This window comes from Oryzias latipes, chromosome 19, assembly GCF_053564925.1.
Source record: "Oryzias latipes strain Hd-rR chromosome 19, Olatipes_Hd-rR_3.1".
Taxonomy (NCBI): domain Eukaryota; kingdom Metazoa; phylum Chordata; class Actinopteri; order Beloniformes; family Adrianichthyidae; genus Oryzias; species Oryzias latipes.
This window is the reverse complement of record NC_136255.1, coordinates 17,561,113-17,583,066: the sequence shown is the minus strand read 5'-3', so window position 1 is coordinate 17,583,066 and position 21,954 is coordinate 17,561,113. Positions and strand designations below refer to the sequence as shown.

The 21,954-nt window shown below is 37.7% G+C and overlaps 1 protein-coding gene across 4 annotated transcripts in view; it reads right to left on the bottom strand.

Annotated features, from left to right (window-relative positions):
* The window catches only part of vti1a (vesicle transport through interaction with t-SNAREs 1A), a 101,891-nt gene that overhangs the window by 67,343 nt on the left and 12,594 nt on the right, over window positions 1-21,954 (bottom strand). For 2 of the 4 annotated variants that reach the window (XM_011488208.4, XM_004080388.5), the window contains exons 4-6: window positions 14,961-15,038; window positions 10,483-10,503; window positions 4,015-4,099 (exon numbers count right to left, since the gene is read on the bottom strand). In XM_011488208.4, coding sequence (XP_011486510.1) covers window positions 4,015-4,099; window positions 10,483-10,503; window positions 14,961-15,038 — 184 coding nt within the window. The remainder of the gene's footprint in view (window positions 1-4,014; window positions 4,100-10,482; window positions 10,504-14,960; window positions 15,039-21,954) is intronic. The other 2 variants (XM_011488209.4, XM_004080387.5) reach the window with 1 other exon arrangement.

The window sequence follows — 21,954 nt, the reverse complement described above, 5'->3', positions numbered from 1 at the left end:
GGAGAGATAGAGAGTCGGGACAAACGTGTACTGTGTTACTGGGCCACTCCAGCACCCATGGACTCTCAGCAAGACTCAAAGCTGCACTCGGCTTCAAAAGAAAGCCGTGAAGACTTGTCTTTTTTTTTTTTTTTTGCTTTTTTTATTTTAACAAAAACACTTTTTGCTCCCTTTTGGTAACTGTTATTTGTGTATTTATTTCTTGATGTCCCCGTACCCCTTGCTCTGCCGCTGGAATTCCGTTTGCCATGCTTGCCCTCCCCCCTGTCTTTTAATACCACTGCACTTGAAAATCAAACTGCTCTAAAACAAATTGATGTACTCTTTAATATAGTCATCACATCATCACAGGGTCCTCGCACGACTGCCTTGGTGACAACTGTAGGGCTGCTTAGCTCAACAGCGACGGTTGCCACTTTGTTGGTCGCTTCAATGATTTATCAGAAAAAAGAGGGAGCGATTGTGAGAGTGGAAAAAGGAAAAAAAGAAGGAGGGAGAGAAAGAATCAAATCCCCAGGACCTTGACTGAGTCCCTAGTACCTTTGATTGACCATTTTTAATCAGATTATCTCCATCCTAATAAAGCTGATGGCCTGTGGTGTTGCTCTCTACCTGCCATGTTGTGAACTTTGGACTGGGCTGGGGGCCCTCGGGGCCACAACCTGACCCTCTCCGCTTATCTAAATGGGGCTGAAATCAATCCCTAATAAGCTGTTTTATTTTGTAGGGTTGACTACATACAGCCCTCAGAGTTTCCAAGTTTTGATTTTTTATATTTATGACGTGTAAAGATGGTTTAAATTTCATTGAAGCTTATTTTGATTAAATTGCCATGCTATTTTGTAACAGAGTTGCATTTTTTATAGAAAACTCAAAATCTACATCTACATTCAATATAGTCTTAGATATGTTTTTGCAATTGAAATTATTACCTAACAACTTCTTTGTTATTATACATGTTAAAAAAATAAGATGTTATTCCAACCTTAGTTTTTTATGTGTTATTTTATTGAGTTCTAAATTTTTACTGTTTTATTGCCGTTTTAATATTTAGATTTTTAATACACAGTACCTTGTTTATATGGGATCGTGTTAAGGTACTGTATCAATAATGGGATTGATTAATTAATATACTATGAACGATGGAAAATAAAAAAAGGGTATTTCAACTTTGCAGCTATTGCTTTAAAGTTGATTAAAATCCGTTTTCTTTGGTTTTTCCACTCAGTCAGACCTTGAAGGAACCATCAGTCCGTCAGTTAACATGCAACCATAAAAATAGGATTTAAGAGGTGGAATAGCTATTTGTTGCAAGTGTGATTTCTAGTTTGATATGCCATTTTAAAACATATCATAAATAATTCAAATTCCTTAAAAATATGAAGAGCAGGACCAGATTTTGACAATCCTTTGATTTAACATCACTCTCCAGGTTTGACAAGCCTCCAGATTTGGGCATTTCAAATGCTCTTGACTCAAATATCTTTAAATTGGCTAACTGCATGCCCTACCCCTTTATTTACTGCTCTCTTTAACTAAGCTATCTCTCGTGTTTGCTGGATGCTGTGCAAAGGCTTTTAAGTCAGGGCTCCTCACTAATGAACTTCTATACTTTATTTATGAGACAAACAAGGAACTCTGCTTCTTCAGGGTGAATGTGGGGAAAATAGCTCTGCATGTCCAAAGAGTCTTCTCTAGATCCCCCAGATGGCTCTCACTGCTTTTGGCAAGTCTTTGTTTTCAGCAAATACATGGGTGACATTGAGAAGAGAGAAAAAAAATGTTGAAATATCTATGAATATCTATGATAAAATGGTTTTGTGTCAACATTCTTCTTTTCTTCTTCTAAGAAACAAGATTTATCTTTTTTTTCTTCCTTAAACGTGACCCAGAAGCATCCTGGCTTTTTAAATCCCTTTTCATTAAAAAAGATATTGTAGGCGACGGAGAGATCTATACGTGAAAAGGCTGAGTTTCAACAGAATTGCTTTGTTCAGAATTTGTCCCTTTGAAATAAAGTGCCATTAAATTCTTCTTCCAGCTGGTCAACTGCTTTTTGTTAAGGGTCACTGTGTCACTGCTAATGGAGAATGCAACTTTGAATTACTGCAAAATAATGGCACTAAAATGTTCCCTACACAAAGGAAAAAGCTTAGATGTCATAAAAAAAGGAGAGTTTTGCAACAAAAGTATCCGCAGAATAACTAGATGATTTCTGATTGGAGAAACACTAAATCCTTTAATTAGTCTCAAGATGGAAAGCATGCGCTTTACCTCTTACCTACCTCCAATGTCATTTTAATATTGTACTTAAATAAACTTTTTTTTTATATATCTTTGCGTATTATTTGCAATTTCTTGTTTATATTGCAGACAGAATCACAATAAAACTGGCTTTTGTTCTGGTATAAAATCATTTAAAAAGTATCCGCCAGGAAATATCAGTGCTTAAAGTATAGGAAACTTTCAAGTTAAAGGCACAACAGTTACTAAAAAATGTTTAAAAAACTCCTAAAAGAAATATAAAGTTGGTTATATTTAGGTAAAAGATGCCAAATAAATAACTGTCTAAGTGTAGGACCCCATTGGATATTACAAATGTCTGCTGTTTGTCTGTTATAGAGCGGCGTATCCCCATGTATCTGCATTCCAAAAGCAGATGTATTCCTTCTTTGACCTGAAGACATCAGCATTTCAGGTTGTGCATCTAAGCGAAGGGCCGATATCGACAGCAGAGTAAAGAAGGGGTCACGGATTAAAGACGGGACGAAGCTTCCCCGCCAAACCACAAACGCACCCCACAGCTGGTGTGAGGAAAGCCAAGTGTGTGGGACTGGGGCAGGATAAATGCGCATTGTTCTTAGCTAGCCTCACGCACAGCGGACCAGACAGCCGGCAATGTCACGAGGTCAAGGGGCATGTGGCTGACAACAGCAGGACAAACTGCTGGACCCATGATGTACTGAGCAGTGTTGAGCCGGGACCAAAATTCTCAGCAAAACACCAAGCTGTGAGGCACATGATGGAAAAGAAAGTAACAATGAAAGACACGGTTGAGGAGAGGTGGGGAAAAAAAAAAATTCTACTGGATGTCGCAGAATCCTCAGAATTAAGGTTTTTAAGCAGAGAATGCAGATCATGTTTATGAATTTGTAAATGCATGTCACAAAGGACATCAAAAGCTGAAAGTCCGCATGCGAACCTTCCTTGACTTGAATTATTAAATCTGCCAATGTCGCTTGTACCAGCCACCACTCGATTATAGTGTAAATTGACAAACCTTTTTCAAAACTACAGCGGAAGCCACGAAAAGCTGGTTGGTTCTTCAAGAATAAGCTTTGATATATCTCTGAGGAATAGACTGTGCCTCAATAATGTGGTGACTGTCGGGATGGAAGAAGACAGAAAGAAAAAACATATGCAAACTGGCTCAATCTATTTAAAATCCCAATGATATTTTCTTCTCTATTAAGATTAAACCACCCTTGATAATGAGGAAAAAAGAAGGTTAGACAGATAGTTTATTTGGAAAGTGATATGCTTTTCTTCTCTTTCTTATGCACAACTGAATTAAGAACTTTGGCAGAAATGCTCATAATATTTATTTTCATATACTTTCTATTTATTTGTGCAAAAAAGAAAATAAAGGCCTGATTTGCTTGCATACACAACACAAACAATCGCACGCCGCCATAGTGATGCTTGAATTTTCAGGAGCAGAGCAAGGAGATGCAGCACCCGATCTGTCGCCTGTACACTTCTCCCTCTACCTCCCTGGCTCGTCTTTGATGTTCCCCCCAAAATGTCATCAGTCGTCAAGGAAAAAGAAAATTTTTTTTCTTTTTTTTTTTACCTTCACACCCTCCTCCAACACACACTCATATAAACACACACAAATCCTCCCACTACGCATATGAGCAAGACAATTTGCTGTCGCTCACTCATCCTCGCCAACATCCTCAACTCCCACCCACCAACACCCCAATCTATTCCAATCCATAACAGAATACGCACCAGTTTCCACTGCTATCTGGTAGCCAGCCTCCAGTCTCCGCGATGACCTTTCCAGCCTCTCTGTGTTGTCCAACAGATGCGCTCTCTGCAACAAATGGAGGGGGTAAATAAATAGCAGCAAAAGAAAACAAAAATCAGAAAATAAAAATTGATTGAGTGGGCTGGGACCGATTTCAAAGGAACACATCAACGCTGTCACCTAAACAGAGACCAGTGCCACAGAAATACAACCAGGGTGGAAATAACCTTCAAGGGGTGATGGTATGTTGTATGCTGATGAAAATTCACACACAGACAGACGATGTAATGGAGGCTGCTGCCTCATCTTGGACATAAAAAGAGCAACTGCTTGGAAGTCTTGTTGCCTCACTGCACTGTTTGACAGGCAAGTCCTCAGTTACACAAAGTATTATTACATGATAGCAACTTTTTCTTTTGATTTTAAAAATCCAAAGAAAATCCTGTGGAATCTAAATGACCAAAAAAGATTCAAATTTTGTACATTTCCTTAAACGTTTGCCTATTTTATCAAACATAACTGTATTATCAGTGCAAATAAAAATCAAAAAATAAAATGCTACTATTGCTACAAAATAATAAAAAATGGATCCAGGTGAGAGAGAGAAAAAAAGTTTTTTTTTCTTTTTTAATAATGGATTTCATTGGGTAAACTAAGAAAATACCTGAATGGTAAAAAATGTTAAAATAACAGTTAGATGGTCGTTTTTTTCTTTTGAAAGTTAAATCATAGTTTAGTAATGTACCAAATTGTCATTATTTTATGTTGAGAGCATCATTTCACCCGGTTTGTTAGGAATCCCCTAGGAACCATGTATAGGGCCGTTGTTTTTGCAGATGATTAACTCAAATATAGCAAACAAAAACCTGAAAAGAAACAACCTGTTGACTAAAAGTGTATTTTGTTTTCTTCTATAAATGTCAGATATCTGTGTCCTTAAAAAAACTTAAAAAAAGCTATAACCTGTTCACCCTGATCCTTAAACATACCGTATACATTTAAAAAGATTTTGCTTTTGCCACAGTTTTGGGGTTTTACAATAAATAGTTTTTTAGATAACGTTCACATGATACATTTTTTTTCAACAAATAAAATAAAATACAGTATTTACTTTGTTTAACATGCAACACAGACTCATAGTGGTTTTGACACATTTTTTAAGTTTATTCTCTTTAATTTTATTTTAATAACTGGCCAAGATGTTTCTGGGTTTTTAAGTTGGACATTTTTTTAACATATGTTTTCCCTTAGTGTCAAAATAGCATTCATTTAAAAGAATTTGAAATACATTTACAGTCTAATACATACACAGCATACATAGCTATCTCAACAAACTTTGTAGGAATGTTCAAAATGCTGAACCCAAAGAAGAGTGCGCCCTACAGCTAGATCACAGAAGAGTTAAATGTTTACTCAAATGTTGTTGGTTTTGATGGTCTAACTAAAGTGGCCTGTTAAAAAAACTGATTAGATGTAATAACTCTGATACTCAAAAGCAGCCCAATGAATGACAACCAACCAACTGACTGACAGGGTTGTAAGCATATCACATGAGTGAAGAGGACAGGGGAGGAACTGAAATCTCAGGTCTTGGTTGGGCTGTCAAAATATGTAGCAGTTAATCACTCAGAGGAAATGAAAAATGTTAAAGTAAGAAAAAAAAAAGAAAGAAAGAAAAAAAAGCCAGCGACACACTTTTCAAAGTCTGACAACAAGAGGGACGGGAAAAGAGCAGGGAGGAGAAAACTCCCTCTGAACTTCTTTCCATCCTTCATTTCCTTTTCTTCATGCTGCTGACAGATGTCACTTAAAATTGCAGACACTCTTAATAGTTAAAGATGGGGCAGTGGAAGGACTGAGTGGTTGGAGGGTGAGTAAAGAGATTGATAAAATGTGCAAAAACAGATAAGAACATGGCGATTAGGAATGGACGCAAAAGGATCCTGGGTTTTTGGCACAATGGTTGGTTAGGTTTGTACAGGGTGGGTTACATGGGTTGGAAGATGTAGCAGCCCCAACACAGACAGTGGCAGTGTGCTGGTAGGTGGGAAAATGGTTACCAAATTTGGCCTATAATGAGCCCCTATGGATCAGTAAAGACAGAGCAGACGTATTGACATGCATTGCTTGAAGTAATACACCTAGACCATGGCTGCACTGCTTGTGTGTGCTTGGGAGCATCAGGCAGCCAGGGATACTGACAGAGTAGCATACTCCCTGGGTTCTTCAAAGAGCTCAAGTGATTAGTATGTTATCATTACCATTCGAAACGTGATTTTCCTATTCCCTCTCGGCAAAGGTGACACGTCTCGGGGAGACGGCCGGTAGACTTGCTACGATGGAAAGCCACTTCAAAGCTTTCTCCTCCTGAATTTCTCCCTCTCTCTTCTCTCTCTCGTTCCGACTTCTTTTAGGGCCAGGGGGAAGGGAGGGTGAGGATGGGAGTGTGCGGAAGGTGGGAGAGGGTCTGGGGGGAAGATGGGGGGCTCATAGTGGCAGCAGAGTATATGTCTGTAGGATCATTAGAATAATGTAAAACGAGTTTGGCAGTGAAAGAACCTGAAGGTAAGGGTGAGAGTTCAGCTACTAATAATCTGATAATGGCACAATGATGGCCTTAATAATGGAACAATCTGACCGTGTACAGGAGATGACACAATGAAAAGTAATGAAAAATAGCTTCCAGAATTAAAACTAAGCATCTTTCACCACAGGGTAGACTGGTAAACTGACTCAAGAAAAACTGTTAAGATTTACAAATTGTACACTGTAGTTGAGCTCGTGTTCAAGAGTTAAAGTCCCACTCAGATCATCCTTTGATCTATTTTAAAAGCCGTCCCCAATGGTCTTTTAGTTACGATTATGCCATTTTAGTCAAAACAAAACAAAAAAAAACCTATTTCGTTTTCTAAAACAGTTTCTGCAGCACGGCAAAAATTCATTGAAAATTCCCTTTGTAGTTGTTGGCGTATGCCTGCCCTCATTTTCCATCATCCCTTTGTTAACACTCTCCGGCTAGCTTACAGCCCTTCGCAACCCCAACCTACGGAGCTATATACCCGTACAGTTCTGAGCTAGATGCCAGCTCGGATGAGGTAAACAAAGACGTTCATGTATCTATTTGTCTGTAAGTGGATGCATCTGAATGTAGTAGATCAGGGAGCTTTTGGCCTGCCAACTGGACCACCTACGTCACATCTACAAGCTTTTTTCATCAGCATTTTTTCATCTATTCCTGATTCACAACGATTTGAATAAAGATATACTCAGCAATTCAATTTTTAGCTTAATTTTCTTCATATATGTCCCCATTGTGAGACAAATACCACAAGAACATGTTAAAAACACCAAAAACATAATTGTTATTAGAGTAGGGGGTTGAGAACCCTTTTCCTCCAAATCCCAAAGGTTCTAAGCAGGGTTAAAATCTTTACTATGTTTCAGCCATTTCATAGTGGAAAATTATTTTCATGATTTCCAAAATGCTTGTCAATTAAGACTCCAACAGACTCAAGTGCACTAGTCACTGGTAATCAAGAATGCACTAGTCATCCAGAATCATGGTCTTTTAAGACAAAGAAATGGAACGTCAGTTATTTTGGTACATCACTGATGTCCAACGTTTTCTTGGCCGACTTTACCAACCCCATATCATAACACTGCCACCACAGGTTATTGACATATCGGTAGCATCTCATAACTAGTGTTTCTTCTAACATATGATGAGGTAAAACTAAACTCACACATTAACACATGAACTTTTTAAGTGAAGTCGAGTCAATAAAACTATGGGCAATAAATTATTCCCCTTGCAAACATTACTATTTTATACACCAGTTATTTTTGATTCATGAGTGATGGAAAATGCTCCAATGTTCACGAAATGTTATGCTGTTAATATTCTTCTTTTATCTGGGAAGGATTTAAATGCTTTGCAAAACTGATGGTTCATCATTTTTCTTTTAGATTCTTGGAATTTATCCTTTTTTGTGGCTTGCGTGCTTCTGATCTTGAACCCGTTTGAAATAAGGTAAACTTTCTTTCTTTGGAAAAGATTTCTGTTAAACACGGAGGTGTTAAAAACCATAAAATATTCATTTAATCTGTAAAAATTGTATTAACACCTATAATAATCACTGTGGTGTTTTTAAAACTAATAGATTTTTGAGTTTCAAACATGCCCTTGACTTTAAAAACGAAAAGATTTTATCAAATTATATACTTGATTGGACTGTGAAGTTTCAAAATAAAAGGATTTAAATTCAGGTGATGAATATAGTGAATCTGTGAGTGCACTGGAACACCCCACTACTGCCATTTCTACCTATGGAAGCCTTTTTATCTGACACCTACATTTTGAACAAAGATCTTCTTAGGAACAAAAAGATGTTGTTTTTTTTTCTGTTGTGCTTTTTGCATCAAGAAACCCTCCTCAGTTGTAAGTTATTAACAGGGAGCCCCAGAACAATGCTGCTGTAGCTCAAAAGAAATCTCTCTCCTCTTTTTGCATTCTCCTGCCTTTTTTCAATATCAAACACAGGCAGTTACTATCACAATTTTCCAAAGTTCAGATGATTTTCTTATTATTCCAATAAGGGTGGGGGAGAGTCAAAGTGAATAATGATGACAGCTGTGATTCAGACTGACTGTGTGATCTTCTGTGCCGTTTGTTTGGGACTTGTAAGACGAGGAATTACAAGTGTCAAACAGCTGTGAATATAGGTGCTAAATATTTAAACATGTTTCTCAGCTGCAGGAGGAAAAAAAATGTAGTTTTTTAAAAGCAAGACATAAGTGAGTATAAGCTGTGCCAGCCTTTCCTTCAAATGCAGGAGCAGGAGGGTGGAAAACAGCAATAAAGATGAAGGCGTTAGATCAAGTCAGTGTGAGAGGAGTGGACAATCCCAAAAAAAAGGGGAAAAAAACACACAATGAGATCACTAGAGATCCTTTCTGAACCCCAGGGTGGCAGGAAGTGGATAAAAATATAAAAGATTAAAAAGTAAAAGTTAAAAAATGTTCCTTATTCTAGAGAAATACAAATTTGAAGTAAATCCATATTTTAGGAAAGTACAAAAAGCTTTTTTTTTTTTTTTAAACAATCGTATGATTAAAATGAATCAGTTGCAGCTAAAAGCTGTTTTTTTTTTACTAAAGAGTAACTTTTCCATTGTCGATTTCAATTGAATGGCAAAATATAGAATTGGTTGTGTTCACTCAATCTATAACTTATTTAGAAGTAAACTATTTACCAGAATGTTATAGTAAATATGTAGGCAATACTTTGCAAATATTACAGTTAACCCTTGTGCTATGTTAGATGACCCCACCCTTACCATGACAAAGGTGGATAAAGGTGGAAAGATTTCATGTAATCATGGACACCAGTGAGGTTCACAGATCATTGAAGAAAAAAGGTTCAGCGCACTGTCTGGTGGGTCTAGATGACCCAACTCCCAATGTTAAAGTGCCTAGGACAGCACAAGGGTTACTTGAGCTGTAATGTAAGCGATTGATTGTAAGAGTCATTTAGCTATATCACAAAGCAAATTAGTTTTCTTTTAAACAAAAGTTACTAAGCAACTGTTTTTAAAGAGATTGAAGCAAAACCTAAGTTTTGCAGCTGTTTGTCCGATAAAGAAATAGCGGGACAGAGAAAAGTAAAAAATATATCTATACCTTTTATAGAAAGTACAGGGAAAAACATATGCAATAGCACAAAACCAATGTGAAATATTTAGGTTTTAGATCATTTAATTCCAAATATAGAAATTAGCTTGGTTTTTGCTATAATACTTCTTACATTTATCCAATAAATTAGGACCCAACTGACTGTTATCTTGTCAGGTAAGACACCAACATCTTCACAAAGCCACTTTTATAAAATAATTAGGTTTTACTATTTGAAATAGAAGCTGTATATTTTCAATGCAAAATCCTATGTCATAATTCGGTATATTGCATAAAAAAATACACCCTTACACTATCATGTATAGCTTTTTAATACACGATAGTAAGCCAAAAAACCCTCTATTGCTCTTTTGGACAAAGTGAAGGATACAAATTAATCTACCCCATTCAGAAAAAAATGAAAAACGTTTTTAAAAATTGACAGTCCCACTTGAAAATAAGAAGTAGTTTGACTTCTGATCATTGCTGGGCTCTGAAATTAAAGTTACATTAAGCCGCACTGAGTTTCCTAGTATTTGTCTTCAAATGGGTGCATCAATAAGAAAATCTCATCTTCACTCTGTAATATGTAAGGGAGATGGAGCTGGGAAACTGGCCCTTAATGAACTCATTATCTGTGGTTTGGCCTTGAAGCTGTTCAATCAGACATGCAAAGTGTCCAAATTAACTGATTTAAATTTTCTACCAGACTGGAGAGGGCAAATGGAAATTTCAGTGGGAAAGCAGAATTTAAATTGTTAAAGGAGGGAAGCACTTACCTCTTCACGCAACTTTATCAACTGCATCATGAAAGCCAAAAGAAGAGAGAAAATATAGAAAGAGTGAAGGACAGATAAAAGCAGGAAAAAAAAGGCAAGTAGATCAGAATAAAAGCAGACTTAACCCTAGACAATTTTTTGTGTTTGCATGTTTAATGTGTTTGTCGAGGCTTTTTCCAAATGTTAAACACAACTAAACATGCCATTTTAATAGACTATTTCGAACAAAGATCAAGTCCTGTTGCTGTCACATTAAACAAGAGACCAGATCACTCAGCAGGCATTTCAAAATAAAGTGTTAAGGAAGTCAAACCTCAGAAGATCAGACAGCAATGCAGAAGATGAAAAATAATTTCAAGAGATGTTTACTCTTTCAAATTAAATTGCAATAGTTTTACCTCTATTTGCTGATGATATGATATCAATATTTCATTCAACTTCTCAATCTGAGTGGGAGTGCTGTTCAGGTTACACACAGAAAGTCATGTAAAGCTACGCTTGTAGACAGTGCTGCTTAGTATTGGGACAACCACAAATGATGAAAAATGAATCTTAGCATGGTAATACATTTTTGATGATAGAGAATTGCAAATGTAAAGTGAAGTAAATAAAAAATGCAATTCCTATTCCCCATCCTGGAAAGGCGTGCATCTCTGATAATAAAACAGACATTTGAGGGAGGCCTTTAATCCCATTTGAAATTAATTATGCCTATCACAATTAAAAAGGTTACTTCACTGGCACGTCTAACTGTTAGGACTGAAAAAAAGGAAATATTGTTCTTTGGTAAGAATGCAACATTATTTGGTTTTTCATTTATTTATGTTTAGTTAAATGTTTCCGGACCAAACATAAAAATATTACAAAAAGTACAAACTTGTTTGTTTTTTAAATTTTTGGGATTGTGCAAAAATTACAAGCAATACCTTATTATTGATTAGATTTTTTTTATTGCTAAATTCAAATTCTAATCCTTGCTTAAAAGTAAAAAAAAAAGGTTCCTATTCAATGATAACTTTTTATTTTTCTCATCCTCAAAGTCATAGATTTAAAATTGAATTAATATATATCTAATATTTTGGCATCCTATTCTATATTTCTAATCTTGATCTCTAATTTTAGAACTTCTAATGGTAAACTTAAATAATGTATCATTAATGTATAATGCCCTTATATAAAGTATTTCAATTTTCTTTTTTTTTATGTTTCCTCTTAATTCCCAATAACAAAAAAAAAAATAGCAGCATCCTTTTGTTAACCACATAAAATATAAAAACTACTTTAGAACTGGAAATATTCCTCAACAATACGATGTTGCACTTTGGAGTGGAAACAGTTTTTTCTCTCCAAGTTAAGCATCAAGTCCCTGCTAAGAATGTATTATGGAAGAGGCCAAAGTTTAAAACGACACAGTGGATGTGGGTATTCGGGTCTTGAACAAACACACCAGATCCTGCGATCCCTCACCCCAGCGCTGGCATCAGTCAATGGATACCACACAAAACTTGTTCTAGCTTATTTGTGCTGCCTGACTGATTGTAAGTCCTCGTGGAGGATGTGTTCAAACTATATGAGCTGCTTTTATTGCGTCTCTTCTCGTTGCTTTGCCTCCTTTTCCTTTGGCATGTATTCTTCAATATGGCGAACAACGCTCATGTTGCTCAAGAGATATACTGCAGAAAATACAGAACATTGTAAATGGTCTAATTACTCTTGCATGAGCGCCTATCCTTGTGTTTTTGTGACGCCAGCCAGCGTTCAAAATTGCACTGCTGCAATTTTTCTGTTATGATAATCAGCATTCTTTTTTTTTTTTTTTTCAAACAAAAGATTTTTTTTTTTTCATTCAACTCTGAATTTGATACAAGTGGTAATCTTCTTCCTTTGTAGCCTGAAAAATCTGGTCGGTGCCGGCTCAAACCAGCACAATCTCTTGTGGCCAAGCCTTCTGCTGTGACTGAAATCGAAACTATTCCATAGTGTTCGTGTGTTAAAAACGTGTGTGCATTTGTTGCTTTGTGCTTGGCGTCTTGTGTGCATAGAAACATTTGAGCGTGAACTGCATGCAGAGGAAACAGAAATGTGCAACGGTAGCCTTGCACATTATTAAAAAAAAAAAAAAAAAAGAAGAGTGATAGTGCCAATTCAGTCTCTGCCCGCATACAGATAACGAAAAAATGCCGAACTCTATTAAATTGTCCTTTAGCCATTATCGCAGGGCCAAGACGCCATTTTTAGAACTTATGACGGGTCCCTATTTTCTTAGCAATAAATCCTTGCCATGTAACCAACAGATTTGTGACTGGTAATGATCTGCTCAGCCAAGGCTATATGAAATGATCCTAACCTCTTTCAGATCGTCAGGAATTAAATTGACCGACTTGCCCCGGCCCCCACCATTTCCCCTTTCCTATCGCTCCCGTCTTAGATAAAAAAATAAAAAAAAGGGAGACAGAAAAAAAAGCAAAACCCTGAAGTTCAGAGTACTCCACTCACAGCAAGACCGAGACAAGTTTATCTCCATAAGTTTAAAAATTACAACCAGGCACATTTGACACCTTGAGAAAAAAACTGAAAAATATATATTTCATCTACTTACCTTCTATGTGGACATGACATGAAATCCTTCTGTTTATATATGTGAGTAAATATTTGAGAGAATTCTGGAATTTTAATTATCACATTTTATGATTATTATTATTAATATTGTTATTGCCTGTTATAACCATTTTCCAATAATTTAGTTATTCTATCCTACTTTACAAAAGGAGGAAAAAAAGCTAAATTATAAATTGAGCAATTTTTTATATATCCGACATTGTGTTATTTTCACATCCTACTAAATCAAAGTTATTTATTTAATAGTTCTTATAATTACATTATAGTTTTTTTTTCCCTTTTTAAATAATGCACAATTTTAAAAATGTTCTTAAAATTTTTAGATAGTAATTCTTTATTCTGATGTTATAGGTTTGAGTAAACCCCAAAATATTGCTTTATTTTAGATGAATGCAAATACTATTTGCAAACATATTTAAATATTATTTTGGGAATAAATAAAATAGGGATATCTATTTTAATTTAATTTTAATTTTTTACCAGGAAAAGAGGTTTTAAAAAGAAAATCCACGTGATATTAAATGTGGCATACTAAAAGCAAATCTTAGCATCTATATGCAATTTTACTTTATTGCTGACATAATTGGTCTGAAATGTGCATATCAGATCTGTCCAGGGTCTACCCCGCCTGCATCCTGCAATTTTTCCATCTTGGCTGGGAAGACACACACGTCCCTAAGATGAGCAGATGACGGGTCACTTTTGAAATGATAATAGAAGAGATATTCGACAAAAAAAGCGGAGAAAGAGCAGTTTCATTTGTCTTTGTAGGGCTGTGAATCATCGCAATATACTCACACGAAGAACTGTGAGATCCAGAAAAACACAAGATTTCTTTTTGTCCTTTGTGTGTGTGCGTGTGTGTGTGTGAGGGGGGCGTGCGCTCGCAGCATTTAGTTTTATGTGAGGGAGTTCAACTGATTTCCACACAAAGTAGCCCATGCACACTGACAGCTAAGTCTAAAGGAAATATATTTGGAGTCACACGACCTTATTATAGGACTGCTGGTGTACAAGCAGCAACTTTGCACAAGAGCACTCAGAAGTGAAGAGTAAATATTTATTACAGCTCAGCATTTATTCAAATCATTATCAAAAAACCACACCTAAAATATTTTTCAAGTAGAAAAATATTTTTAATTTTAAATAAATATAGGTGATTTCCCCTTTGTGGGATCAATACAGTTTTATTATTTCAATTCTATTTCAAATCTGTGACAAAAAAATTATTTTGTGATATCTCTGTATAAATTGATTGCTCTTGAGTATTTCTAGTCCTATTTTTAGAAAAATAATGTTAAGAATATGGTAAATGCAGGAACATGTGGATTAGAATAAATGATATGTGAATTTAAAAGTAAAAAAACAAAGTATTCAAAGAGCAAATGTGAGACAGTAGTTTATAATAAAAAACTTCATTTTAGGCATCAACCAGAGAAAAAAAATGTAGCGGTTGGATTTTTTGTGTTTATTTTTGAGTATGTGTACCTTGATCATGATGGCCCATTGTGCGTCTTATCCGACACTCGGCTGGAGAACAGCTGTGGGAAGGTTGGAGTGTGGGGACTGGGGTCGCGCATTGAAATTTGTATAGAATTGTGTTTACATGTGAATGTTTGTGTGGAAATGTGTGTGTGTGTTGGCCATAATCTGGCTTTGGCCAGATACTGGTCCTATATGCCCTGAACCCACTCACTGGCAAGCCAGCTTTGCATTAAACAGTGTTTCTTCCACATGACTTGGTGACAATAGTGTGGTTTTAGCTCAAGATGGCCCCTGTGAGGGCCCCCACTTCTTCACCCTGGGGGCCAGTCAGCCACCCACACTGGTGTTGTTTGGGCCCCTGATTAGCGCCTCACCTGGCCCTCTGAGGAGCCGCCATCATCCCCAAGGAGCTCGTGGCGCACCTCATCACTGTAGGCAATACGTGACCTTTTCTGCAAAAAGGGGAGATGAGGGAGAAGGACAAAAAAAAAAAGAGGAGAAAAAAAACAGACAGAAAAAATATGGTTTAGTACTGTTGAAAAATAAAGTCACAACAGGCATTCTTTAAGCACGAGAGCCCCCTAATGGAACTAGGTGACAAACGGAGTGACACCCTTGGAGGTTGCGTGCGCATGTGAGCGAGTTACTGTTTGTGCACTCTTACAAGAAATGTACTGACAACAAGCAGATGTCTAGGTCTGTGACCAGGAATCCTTCCAGGGTCTACCGTGCAGCTCAAACGCGGCGAAAAGACGGCCCCCATCACCTTGCCCACTTAAACAAATACAAGTTGAGGGACACCATCTTGTGCGCGTGGTGAGGCAGTGGAGAAGGGGACAGAGGAAAAGAACCAGGGAGATGTAATATGAGGAAGAATCACTTGTCAGAGCTAAATCTTTTCTGGGGGTCTGTCACCGCTGTCATCCCAGTGCACTGGCAGCCTCTGTGATAGCACCAATGCGGTGACTCAGACAGGGAATAATTCATCACCCATAGGCGGCCCATCGGATTTAGGGTTCCCTTTCTCTGCCTCGCACACACAAACACTATCACACACTCCCTCCACATAGGCTACAATGAAATCAAACCATGTCCCACAAAGAAAAAGGAAAAAAAAACACCCAAAAAGACAAACCCTCAGACACACATTTCATAGACACTTCAAAAGTGTGCCACCTCCGTTGCTAGAAGAATGGGCTGCCGTTGTACCTCTTGTTTACAGACACCCGACCCATGGAAAAACAGCCTCTTAGCATGCCCTCTAAACTAAATAAACACCAGCAGCAGACACAGAAAGTGTTTACCAAGCCTCCTTCGCTTTCTCTCAGTGTCTTGACAGGGTTTCTAGGAGGGCTGCAGGAGGTGGGCAAAATCAAACGCGAGCACCAGCAGAGAAATGAAAATATCGGCTCTCCCCAACACAATTTGGTTTTAGTTTTATTGCCTTTTTTTTTTTAAATTGACTTGGAGAGAAAAAGAAGAAGAAAGGAAAAAAAAAATAAGTCCAGACGTTTTATTTTTATAACACATTGAAACGGAAGAAATAAAAACAAACACGGGGAATCGGTGCACAATTACCGAGTGGAAACATGCTTTTCCACAAAGGCGCTGTTCTTTTTTACCATCCTTCTAGTAGCAGTCAAAGATGTAAAAAGTTGTTTTATGTATATATACATATTCAAAGAGGGGAAAAAAAGAATAGTATAACCTCCGAAGTCTTGATTTCAAGTTTTATGATTGAACCAATCACATCAGGCATCAGCCTTTTTTTTTTGCTTCTCCTCATAATCTGGAGCACCGAGTGGAAAGTCAGGGTTGATGTGATTTGGATGTTATTATCGTGATAGTGAGGACCACCGTCCTCTGGAGTAATTACCGGCTAGGCAGAGGGCCTGATTGACCCAGACCACAAAAATCCATTAGATAAAGAGCGCACCCAACAACACTTCTCCACAGGGACCCCAGCCAAACGGCGAGCGTCGACTGACAGGAAGAGGAGAAGATGAGCTTCATAAACCCGCAACAAAAATGAAGCTGAAATCTGGAGTTTTACTTCTCAGAAGTTTGCAAAAGCATTTGTTCTTTCTTTTTTTAAATTTTAACATTAAATAACTTAAAAGCTGAATGGTAAATGGATTTTTAAATGTATAAATAAGGCATAAAAAGGTCTTAATTAATTAATTTAACATACATAAAAATAAATCTGAAAGATCATCCTCTTCAACATATTTTGGTATTCAAAAAAATCCACAAAACAAAAAAGGACTGCTATTTTATTATGTTTGAAACTGCTGAAATACTAAATGTACAATAAAATAAATTTAATCAATTGATGTCTAATTAACTTTCACTTTTATTTTTTAATATTGACCTTTTCAGCTCTACCTTCTGTTCAAGGGGAGTTTATATGTCTCTGCACTTTTTTAGGTTGCTTTTTCTTTTTTTTTTAAACAGCAATTTTTTTTAAATACTAGATTAAGGGATTTACATCAGACGAACACACGTTTTACCAGGAAAAAAAACACCCACTCCTTCCATTTAAGTCAAGTTTTATCTTTAAAAGATGCAGGGCAACTTAAGGGGGAGACGATTTCACCAGTAATTGAGACAAGGAATCCTGGGAGAAGCATTGATTTGAATGTCGAGGTTTACGACGCTTTCACACAATGTGCAGGAAGTTCTTTGTTGTTGCCGGGTTTTTTTTTTACTAGGGTGTTTCTAAATAGCTGTTTGTTACAGATGAACATATGAGGGCTTTCTGCAATGAGAAGAGAGAAGATAAAGAGTACAAAGAATGGAAAATGTCAGAAATAAAAGCGCCTCTGCAACTTCCCCTGTACCTACAGTATTCACTCAGATTTTGGAGTCCCCCTCTGGAAAACAACAGATTCCAGAGCGATTAAAGATTTTCTTTTTGATGTACAAATGTAAGCAGGTGTGATGCTGACTGCTCCATGTGGTTGCAAATTTTGATTACAAGTTTGGATGTCAAGGTAAATGACAAAAAGCTCGATTTTAGGTCAGGAGAGCAGACGGTTTTTTCTTAACAAATGAAGCTTTTTAAACCAAAAAAGAAAGAAAAAAAAGTAAAACCTGCGAAAGGGATGTTTCTATTTACAGAACGAGGAAACAAAGCTCTGCAACTGAGGACATCTAATCAAGCTGGGTAATTTAAAAGAATGAAAGCTTTAAAAAAAAAAAAAAAAAGATTCTTGCGCAGAAAATGAACAATAAAAAAAAGAGGTGCTTTTTAAATCCTTTTCAAAGGCCTGTCTTTTGTCTGTTGTTTTAATCTTGGGTGAAAACTTGCTACTATTCCCGGAAGCCTGCAGGGGAAGTACAAAGGTACATCTTAACTTTATGCAAAGTGGCCTACCTTTAAAACCCTACACATCCTGTCAAATGTGGCGATGGAGGTGCTGGTGTCCTGTCAAAAACACACGTTTTTACCTCTGCTGACATGATCGCAGATAAAAAAAAAAAATACTCATCTGTGCCTGTCAAGGTATTATTACATATGCATGACGGAAAAAAAAAAAAAATCACATCAGATATGCTAATAACTTTAGCATAAACTGCAAAAAAAAAAAAAAATCGCATTCATCTAATTATAACTTTTGGTTGTGGGCATGTTTAGAAAGAAAAATAGCTACTTTATTTTGTCTCCTACTAAACCCCAGACTTTAAAGAATAATTGTGAAGGGGCTATTTACATAGAATATATTTACTAGTATAAAGTAAAATGATATTTTTCATAAAAACGTGGAAATACGTTGTATTTTAAATGCCCTCCAACTCTCCTCTTTGCTTCCTGCGTCGTACAACAAATGTCACAAAGACCAGTGGAATAAATCTGGCGCTAGAAAGCAGATAAAATGTAAACAGTTCATTAGATGGGAAATAAAAGGCTTAAAAAATACCCAGGGGCAGAGTGTAATGAGGGGCCCTGAAGTTCCTCTGCAGACGCTTATTCCCTTTACTTTCCAAAGCTTTTCCCTTTTTCACTGTGCACACATGGCTGGTGGCATAGCATGAGGAATAATTAACTGCATTAAAATTAAAATGCTGGGCTCCATCGCGTGCTTCTTCACCAGTAGGGGAGTAACCGGCTGCGTTATGGTTAATACGTCTGATGTCCATCTCAATGTGAAGCTGGATTTTCTGTTTTTTTTTTAATTTTTCTATCATTAGTTTCTCGAAGAATGAGCGAATCGAACGGAACTAAGCAATTACCTAAATCGTTAGGCGAGCAGAAAACTCAAAAACAAAGACGATTTAACAAGAAATAAGCTAGGAAAAATAAAAAATGAAAATCTTTCCTCTCTGAAAAATGCATGCATAACTCAAAGGTTATCTCTATCAATGGATATCAATTTCTCTTTCTCCCCAGCGGGGTTTGCTTCTCTGCTGATATGTGGACCACCGCCAGCAGGTTGCACTCTGGTTCCTCTGCAAGTGGGGGCATAGGTGGACTGATGTGGCGTGGTGTTTAAAGGAAGCCGAGACCTTTAAGCAGGCACAAGTATCACAACAGCATCTTAAATAATGCATCTGCGCTTGGCGGGGGTTGAACACACACGTGCACTCTCACAGCGCCACAAAGCAAGGCGTCCACATTAGATGTCGCCTTGCATCTTCTGATTTCCTTCAATGCAAGCAAACTATTAGAGAACGCCGAACCAGGAGCTGTTTTAGAGAAATATTTGATGAATTATGTGACAAAGGGAAGCTTTTGTGTCACAAAAGAAGAGGTCATGTGACCCCCCCCCCCCTTTTTTTCTTTCTGGTGTAAGCTCCCAAAAGTCCATCACTTATGTCTGGTTTGAGTGCGTGCACACACACACACACACACATATGTACCAGAGCAGCCGCCTGTACGCTTCAAGCAACTTTGGATCTTTTCTTTTTTTTTTGCATTATGAGAAATCCCCCGTTTAGAGGAAGAACGAGTGCAACACATGAGAACGCCGGCGCAGTGTGTGTCCTCTCCCCCAGCAGAAAAGAAGCGGTGGTGGAGGAACCGCAGCCTCAGATAGCAGCATGGGGCCACTCATTAGCTCACAGGTAGGCGCTTTGGTAGAATCTGCAACGCGTGGTTGTGTTCACCCACCAAAATAAAACACCTCAAGGAGTCCTAAAGAGGCAATTGTCAAAAACACAAAAGGTGAAAGATCAACCCCAGGAAAGCAATAAATTAGCCCGAGTCATTGAAAAAGCAGGTAAAAAGGGAAATCTTTTATGTAATAGTATTTATTACTGTATAGTGATGCTACATTCAAACATCAGTGCATATTTTTAAAGTGACACAGAATATGTTTTTTTTTTTTTTTTTTTTGCTTTCTAGATGTAAACAGGATTTATCTCCCGGGGAAATGCCTCAGCATCAGCCGGTTAAAGACTACACAATTCAGAAAAGGGCCTTTTATGCTTGAGCCTCTGTGATACCAGCGGCGTGTTTCCCTGTCACAGTCGTTTTTAATGCAACCGCCGAGATCAGTCAGGAAACCTAACGACTGTAACCATACAGTGAGAGACTGAGGGAGGAGAGAGAAGGACCGCCAATGAACTCCCAACAAAAGATCAGATTCAAGGAGGCCCTTTGATTGAAAAAGCAATTTAGACGCTGGGTGTTTCTTTAAGGAACAATTAAACTCAAATGTTAAAAATTAAGGGGCTTTAAGGAGACAAAAAAAAAGTTGTGTTTCCGTTCCTACACTGCCCTCATTTTCATTTGTCCTTTTTTTTCACCCTCCAAAGTGTAAAGTTGTGTAGCATGGAACAGGGAGACAGATAAAAAGTATGAAAAGACAGAAAGAAGAGAGTGAGAGAAAATGAAAAGAGAAGGTGGGTTATACAGATGAGGGGGTCTAGGTGCTTAGTGGTGCGAAACTGAGACAGACAGCATAGGTTTGAGGAGTAAATCAATAGAGCTGAGCCGTCGGGAAGGCAAGCAGGCAGGGCAGGGAGACAGGAGAAGAGAGGGGAACCGGCGCAGGGGCCCAGGCTCCGATCACAGCGCTGGCTTCTGGCGTGCAGTGGGGAATAAAGTGGGCCTCCCCGGGTCAGCACCAGAGAAAAAGGTGAGATTAGAGGAAAGTGGAGGAGGTATTTTCACAGAGTCAAGGTGGGAGGGGTGGGTGTTGGAGGACGACAAGCGGGCAAATGTGTGGTTGGGTGTGTGTGTGCGTGCATCTGGGGAGTGTAAGACGTGCATGCTGGATACCTGGCAAGCCAGGGACCAACCGGCCCATTAGCCTGTGGGCACCTACATGTGGTTCACTGAACCTTCTGCTGGGAAGAGCTCCTCTTCTTTCGGTCTTCCTTGGGTTTTATTTTTTTTTTCCCTTCACTTTTAACCCTTTCCCTGCTTTGGAAAGTGGCTCAGTCCTGACCTCGATTTATGATTCATATTTGTGTGATGTCTATTCTTAGAGTGTTATCTTCAAATTGAAAAATGCGATAAAAAAAAAGAAGAAGAAAAAAAAAAGTAGACACAAAGGGAGAGGAGTCAGGCCTACTGAGCATGCACACGTGCGCGTCCAACAGTGGACAAACACGCAGAAGACAGTCTCCTTCAGTGCTTTTCCCTTTTATTGGAATGTGACCATTGTTGCTGCTGAATAGCTAGTTTATTAGCATAAGAATAATGCAGCGCACAAAGACTTTTACCCAGATCATTATCTCCATACATTTATATATTCTTTGCTATTTTTGTAGCCGGAACTCATTCAAATGCAGATGAGACCAGTAAGGCCCCATTCCAAAGCCCTTCCAATATAAACCCCATTGAACTTCCCAACACACTCGGAGTTCCCGGGCCGTCTGCGGCTTCTGCAGAGGAATACGCTAGACGTTAGGAGAACACACTTAAGTTGTTTACATTTGATGCAAACAATTTAGAACAACCCTTTTCAAGATATGAAAGTGTAGAATCAATAGAAATAAAAACAATGATTGTAAAGCAAATATTGACCCTTTGAAAAAGAAAAAGAGTTTGACGGCGGAAAACAGATTGAGGGTGATTGGATTAGAAATAAAAAGTTTAGTCTCACAGTAGGAAACTCCCAGGATTAAAAATCAGAATTGATCTTTATGGGTATAATTCTGATCTTGGCTTTACTTTAGAATTTCAAAGCGCCGAAGACAAGACCACATTTTTCTTCTTTTTACTCATCTTCATCGTCCAATAAAAAAAGGATAACCGACTCAAATGTGTTTGTGTAAAGGGCTGCGAGAAGGGATAAATATAGGTGTATCTATACCACTCCATCGACTCCGAAGCACTAAAGATTTTGAAATGTAAAGAGTTCCTCTTCTGTTTACCCCTTTTTCCTCCGACCTGCCTTCTCTGAGGCTCACAGTACTTAT